Source organism: Penaeus vannamei, chromosome 15, assembly GCF_042767895.1.
Source record: "Penaeus vannamei isolate JL-2024 chromosome 15, ASM4276789v1, whole genome shotgun sequence".
NCBI lineage: Eukaryota > Metazoa > Arthropoda > Malacostraca > Decapoda > Penaeidae > Penaeus > Penaeus vannamei.
Window position 1 is genome coordinate 27,083,867 of NC_091563.1, and position 7,500 is coordinate 27,091,366.

At 45.8% G+C, this 7,500-nt stretch overlaps 1 protein-coding gene across 1 annotated transcript in view; it reads right to left on the reverse strand.

The window, feature by feature from the left end:
* Nucleotides 1-3,755: 3,755 nt before the first annotated feature.
* The window catches only part of LOC138864207 (probable methyltransferase-like protein 24), a 9,509-nt gene continuing 5,764 nt past the window's right edge, over nucleotides 3,756-7,500 (reverse strand). The window contains exon 6 of the mRNA XM_070130560.1: nucleotides 3,756-5,745. Within this exon, the coding sequence (XP_069986661.1) occupies nucleotides 5,539-5,745 (207 nt within the window). The 3' untranslated portion in view covers nucleotides 3,756-5,538. The remainder of the gene's footprint in view (nucleotides 5,746-7,500) is intronic.

The window sequence follows — 7,500 nt, forward strand, 5'->3', positions numbered from 1 at the left end:
TTCTTTCTTTCTTTCTTTCTCTCTTTCTTGTTCTTTCTTCTTCTTTTATTTCTTTTCTTTATTTATCTTTCGTTGTTCTTTAATCCCTTTCTTCCTTCCTCTGTTGTGTTTTGTTTGGTCGAATTTGTTTGTTTCCGTTTCCACTCTTTTTTTCTGTTTGTGTGTGTCTGAAAAGATGAGAAATTTCTATATATTTTTGTTTGGAATCAAAGAAAAAGTGAGATAGTAATGGCATATAAAAGAATATAATAATAATAATAATAATCTGTATTTCGCATATAATACAGATACAATTTTACACATAGCTGAAATAATCGAAACCCTAAAGCATAACTGTTAAAGCCTAAAAATAATATATATATAAAACAACTAAAAAAGGTACATGATTGGTCTCCACTTGGAGTACATGGCGCTCGTATGCAGATGATCAGCGTCTACAAAGCTATTCAGTAACTTGTTATTTGCGAGCTTTGTTCTGGACAGCAAGCTAACAACGCCCTTACGACGCAGCTCGCCAAAGCTGGCGATGCCGAGATTAACACAAAAAATGAGAGATGCTGCTACGGCTGGCAATGCCGAACACCTTTCTCGGGCTGTTATTATAGCACACACGAAGCCTGTTCAAAGCTGAAACTCTGAAGTTCATCACAAGCGGCATACAGTAGAGAGACGTACAGAAACTTTTAAACAGAAGTACCTTAACATCATGTGAACAGTTTTTAAAAGTACGAAATACTGCATTGGCTCTAACACACAATCCTCTATATAGCTTCTGTATGTGACGATCATCCGAATTATTATGAGTAGCCACATAACCGAGATATGCAACCTCATTTACAAATTGGATGTACATGTTATTAAGCCTAAGTCCTGTCGCGGGTGTTTTATTTAAACGTGATTTGTTAAACAATACACATCTTGTTTTATCGGTGTTTAGTGCGAGCTTAACAGCTGCTATGTGCTCAGCAGATTCATTAAGCAGCGTCTACAGGCCAGCCAGTGAAGGGCAAAAGAGAACAATGTCATCTGCATAGATTAAGTGGTTTACAAGTTGATCATTGATATAGCATCCAAATTTGTGGTTATTCAGCTTGGCTGAAAGTTCGTCCATATAGATATTAAAGAGATAGGGCGAGAGGATGCTGCCCTGTTTTACACCACACGTGACAGTAAAGCTGGAAGATGTCGATGAACCCCACTTTACGCTCATCCTTTGACTTCTATACCATACTCGGAGTAAGTGCACGATATATTTGGGGACGCCCCGTTCTAATAACTTCCGAAATAGGATGGCATGGGAGACTCGATCGAACGCTTTGGACATGTCCAAGAAGCACGCATATACCTGGGTGTTGCGTCGCGTGTATTCGAGCGTCGCGTTTTTCAACAGGGAGATAGCCAAGGCAGTCCCGTGATTGGGCGAACTGATTATCGCTTGTTCTCAGGTTATCGGAACAGCGACTGAACAAAATAGATTCGAGGATTTTTGAGAACACTGTGCTGAGGGCAATCGGACGATAATTACTCTTACTGCTTGGATCGCCGTTTTCATCTTTAAGCAGTGGTACTAATATCACTTCGAGTATATCGTCAGGAAATGACGTATGCACATGTTATAGAGAAGGCTGAGCATGACATAAACGACCGGGTGAGCGCATGACACTGCTCAGGAGTGACGTTGTCGCTGCCGGCGCTGCCGCTCGTGTTGAGAGCAGTAACCAGTAACCGAACAGTAACCGTCGGTGCGTCGACGATAACATTTCGTGGCAGAATTACAGGGGCAGGGTGTGTCGAATCGTTTAAAAGATTTCTATTGTGATCACGCCATAGGTTACTAATTTCCACGCTTCCCGTAGCACTGTCGATAACATCGGACAGCGGTGTTTTGAAAGCCTTCTTTCTATTTATTTCTGACCATACCTTTTTTGAATCGCCCTTAACGTTCGCAACTATTCTATCATCAACAATCTGCTCATTTCGTTTTTTGCAATATTTTAAAGCCCTCTTAAAATGTAATCTCGACCGCGCCATGGGCATGGACACGGGGCCTCGACGCGGTTTGCCGCTGGCGCGCCACTCCAAGGAGCAGCTCCTCGCCTCGCGGTGGCGGTCTCGCACGAGCTTGTTCCAGCCAGGAACGACGTGGCTCCCGCTCGAGGAGTTCCTCGCCTCGCCCGACCCTAGCAGGGCTTTCACGACTCGTTTATTGAACGCGGATAATGCGTCTTTATGCGTGACATCATTGCACACTGTGCTATTGCAGTGAACCACATCCGCTGGTAGATCTATTCCCTTTAACATTTGCTGTTTTCATATAATAGTCACATTTGTTTTTCACAGCATATATTATTTTTCTTTCATTAATTGCTATAGCTGTAGAAGGTGTGACCAGGGCAGCTACGGTGACCCCCAGGGGACGGTGATCACTACTAATTACATCATGCCTGACATGTATGCTGAGACGAGGCAGCAACGACGCGGGACACACGACGTGGTCCAGCCACCTTGTGTGTCCCGTTACGTCGCTCACCCACGTGTACGTGTCACTCGGCAGTGTAACCATATCTCCAACAGCATAGTTAAAATCATTACAAAAGCCTGAGAGTTCACCACCAAATCTGGAATGGGGATGTGCATTGTAGTCACCAACAGCTATACCATTATTATTAGGATGATCGTCTAACAAGTTATGAATTTTGGCCAAATAATGAACGTATTCGGCATCGTCATCCCCGTTATCATAAGGCAAATAACAGTTTATTATTCTCAGGGTATTCCCCACAATGTTAATGTAAATGCACAGCAACCTTGCGTCAGATCTTTCTACACGCGTGACCCCGCTCACTAAACCTTTTCTATAAAGAAAAGCAACTCCACCGTATGGCCTGCCGGTGAGTAATTGTGTGGAGAGATCTACTGGAGATGTTCCATAGAAAGTGGTCTATCAATAGTTGCAAGGAAGTTTTGTTCCTGCAGGGGTAACCAGGTCTCCTGGAGGCAAATAATGTCATAACTTTTACACTTGTACACTCTGACTATTTGATTTAATCGATTGGCAGTTGTAAGAAACTATTTTCATACTTTAATCAAACCATCTTCTAACGAGGATTTCCTCATCCCAATTTAGCGGTTCATAAAAGTTTTTGACGTTCTCTTTCGGCACACCTTTCACAATTACCTTACAGGACTTGTAGTTTGAGTGTCGTTGAGGCTGCAGTTCGCAGGTGGTAGAGCCCGCCACACCCGCGATTTCTTCCACGTGGGCCCGCAGCACCTCCAGGTACACGTCCGCGGCGAGGCGGGATATGAACAGGCTCACGTCGCGCATTTGACGGGTGGCGCTCAAGGTGGCATTTTTTCGAGTGCCGATGACCACGCTGCGATCACGCCGCCGCTGACCTCCCTTACGTTCGGGATCTTCCTGGCGGGCGTGGCGACGGATTTTCTTACACTGGTGCCGCTGATGCCTCCATGTATCGCCATCACCGCTGTCTGACGAGTCCGGATCAGCACACACACGCCCCTCGTCGGCACCGCTGCTTGGTCGCCGACGAGTGTGTGCTAACTCTGGCTGTCGGTCACATTGCTGTCGCTGCGGGCGGTGTTCGGGCTGCAATTCGCGTTCACGTTTCTCCTGTCTTCGTTCCCATGGGTTAGAAGGCAGAGAGGCTGCCGAGTCGGACTGCAGACCTTGATGCTGTATTTGCTGTTGCTGTTGCCGCCGTCGGTGTCGTTGTTGTATCTGCTGCTGATTTTGCTTCTACTCATGCAAAGCAGATTCTTGCCATGATTCGTTTGATGGCTGATGAGGAGACGAGCATCTCTCCGCGCAGGTTTGTGATATGACGGTTCATGGCTGCAGCATCCACGAAGTCCATGACGACGGCAGGAACCTGTGTGCATCTTGTGATGCAGAACGTGCACTTGGGAGCCGCACTTTGAGCCAAAAATGAGAGCATCTCTTTGAGATCATTTGTAGCCTTGTTAGACCCCCTGTGTGTTTTACCTTGTTCAACGCAGTCATATTTCTCATACATCAACATCTTTGCTTCTTCAATTTCATTTTCATTATAGAAACTCTTGCAAATATCTATAATGTCATCGTGAATCATAAAATTCCTTTAATTTGTCATGAAAAAGAGTATGCCATTGTCTACGTACTCTTTCTGCAATGTGTCAACTGGTGGTTCAGCAGTGCTGGGCATGGTCGAGGTTAGGCGTACAGTACCAAATGGAGCAAGGGAAACACGTCTCTATGGTTTCAGCATTGCTTTTAACGTCATCACGATAATGACCAATCAGCAGGGAGTTCCCTACCTGCCTATGACGTCATGGCTCTACTGCGCATGCGCAGAAGCTATATTCATGGTCGAGGGCCAGGTTAGCCAAGAATATGACAATATTTTGTACAAAGCACTGAGTTCACAAGTCCACACATATCACAATAGCACTTCAGCGCATTCTGCGTACTACCATAGTTCGATGATCGTAAGTTGGGTCACGAGCGATCATAGATTCACTGAGAAAGGTAATTGTTGAAGACCGTGATGCACCCTCGCAGAGACTAAGTCGAAAAAAAATGATGTTTTTCTGCATGAAATCCTATGATTTCATCGATTTTCGGCGTTGTTTCTTTTGCGAATGAATCGTTCAGGAGATCGAGTACCATTTCTCCATCGACGATCTTGATTTGATAGTCCCGTTAGCAGGGGAGGGCATGAAGTATATCAGGGAAATTATGGGGTAAAACAAGCTTAAATAAGAATATCCATCAAAAAATGCGTAAAACTAGCACAAAAAGCGCTTAAAATCGGCCAATGAAACTCTACGGATGTAACCGCCATCTTTGAAAGTTTACGGACTGCCGCGAAATAAATAAAAAATCTACGGGATCCCAACCCACATTTCGGTAAAACTCTACGGGAATTCACACGTTCCAACCCCAAAAAACGTATTGACCAATAAACCAACCTAATATATCAATATAAATTGCCGTGACTAGGCGTGCCCTTCGGGCACTGCCCGAGGGGAGGGTTGATGGGGGCCAACACCCCCCAGGACACATTCTCTCCACCACGGTATGTACGGCAAGATAGAGCTGCATTCACACCGTAAAATAATAAACCAAATACCTTTATATCCAGAAACGTGAAACTTCCGTTTCTTTGTACTGTTGTTATTGCTTTGATTTTAATCACCTCTTTTCGTCCTTTGGAGCTCTTGATTGGCTCAGATATAAAACTGGGATGGTTACTGAAGTCTTATTATTCTTCGATGCCACTGTAAAGGTCTTAAAAAGAACCCAGAATCAACACAACACTGGAAACGCAACATTTCTCACCGGCTTTCAATCTCGAAATGAGCGGTATGGTGAGCTGTCAACCTGTGGCTGGTGCAAGAAAGTGTGAAACGGAGAGAAAAAGAAAAAAAAGAGATAAAACAACAAAGAAACGACAAGCGCGCAGAGAACTAAATAGAAAACGGAACACACACACACAAACACAAACACACACACACACACACACACACACGCACGCATCACCACGTTTTCCTGTCCACCTGAGCCCAAGCTACTTCATAACACTTGGACAAAATCACATCCGGTAGGAGGGGGTGAGTGTACCACAGATCCTGATGGCGATTTCTCCGGGCGTCGAAGGAAGCAAAACCCAGATAGTCCAACATTGTCATTATTGTGTATATTTCTTCGTGGTATATCTGCGTCGGATGTATTTCTAAGCCCACCTGAAAAAGGAGAGTTCCGGTCTGAATCAGTGGTGTTCGTTATAAAGATTGATACTATAATATAAGGATGATAGTGATAACTTATATAATGAAATTGATCATTTATATAGTGATAGTGATAATATAATGATGGTGATAGCCTCAGGATCTCCCAAAGTGACTCCCGATGCACCGTATCAAACGCCTTCTTGAGGTCGATGTAGGCTGCAAGCAGCCCACGCCCGAACTCACGGCGGCGCTCTACAATGACTCGAAGCGCGAGGATACGGTCTATTGTGGACTTACCAGGAGTGAATCCGGATTGCTCCAGTCTCTGGTGCCTCAGTAGATGGTCTCTGATATGTCTCAGAAGGATGTGGGCGAGAACCTTGCCTGGTATACTGAGCAGTGTGATGCCTCGGTGATTGCTGCAGTCCCAACGGTCCCCCTTCTCCTACCAAAAAGGGATGACCACACCCCTCAACAGGTCAGGAGGATCGGAACCGGACCGCCAGATGGCAGCCAGGACAGCATGTAACCCCCTTGCCATAGGTTCACCACCAGCCTTTAACAGTTCAGCTTGTATGCCACAGATACCCGCTGCTTTACCACTCTTCAGCTTGGATCGCCCCCCTAACTTCAGTTAGGGAGGGAGGGTGGATCCGGCTGCGGGATCTCGACACTACCCGTATCGAAGTTAACTGTTGGTGGGTCAACCTGGTACAGCTGCTCAAAATACTCAGCCCAACGTCCCCGCACCGCAACAGGATCTGAAATGATCTGACCACTTACTGAGCGAACTGCTGTCACCTGTGAAGAGGGCTTGGAGTTCAGCTTTCTCAGGGCTTGGTATGTAGGACGAAGGTCATTTACTAAGAAATGGCCTTCTACCTCCTCTGCAAGACTCCTAATAAACTGTTCCTTGTCCCTTCTTAACAGGGACCGAGTTCTGCGTACATGAGAACGGTACAATTCCCGATCCCCTGTCAGACGAGCCGCACGATATGCATCTGTGGCTTCCAGTGTCTCCTGCGAGATGGAATTCTGTACTGCACTCGGGTGTACACCAATCGTATCTTAAGCTACATCAAGCGTTTCACGCTTGAAGGTGTCCCACAGAAAAACAGGGTCTGTCAGACTGTCAAGCATTGCGAAACGATCAGAGATTGCCTCAGCAAACCCGCGGGCACACTCCCCCTCCCTCAGCCTGTCCAAATGAAACATCCTAGGGTGATCATTTGACCGCTGGGGAGTTTTGAAGTGGACCCGGAGGGTAGCCACAACCAATCTATGGTCAGTACCACAGAACTCAGCACTCCTGTACACCCTGCAATTCTGAAGGATCCTCTAATGAGTGCTAACGAGTATGTGGTCGATCTCCTTGGCTGCATTACCTGCATCACTGTACCATGTCCAGCGATGTGGGTATGGGCGCTGGTACCAGGAGACAGAAATCCTCAATTTCTGGGACCTAGCAAAGTCCCGGAAAAGGAGGCTATTCTCGCTACCGGCATCAGCTCCTGAACCATGGGGACCGACAGACATCTCATAGCCAGCTCGATCACAGCCAGATACCGCATTGAAGTCACCCAGAACAATGCGAATAACTCGCCAGGGACATCTGTCTACCACAGATGTAAGTTTGGCGTAGAACATCTCTTTCACGTCAAGTTTACAAACATCGGTAGGAGCGTCTACAATAATAACAATAATTATAATAATGATAAGGATAAGCATAATAATAATAATAATTTTTCCTTACGAGGATTCGAACCC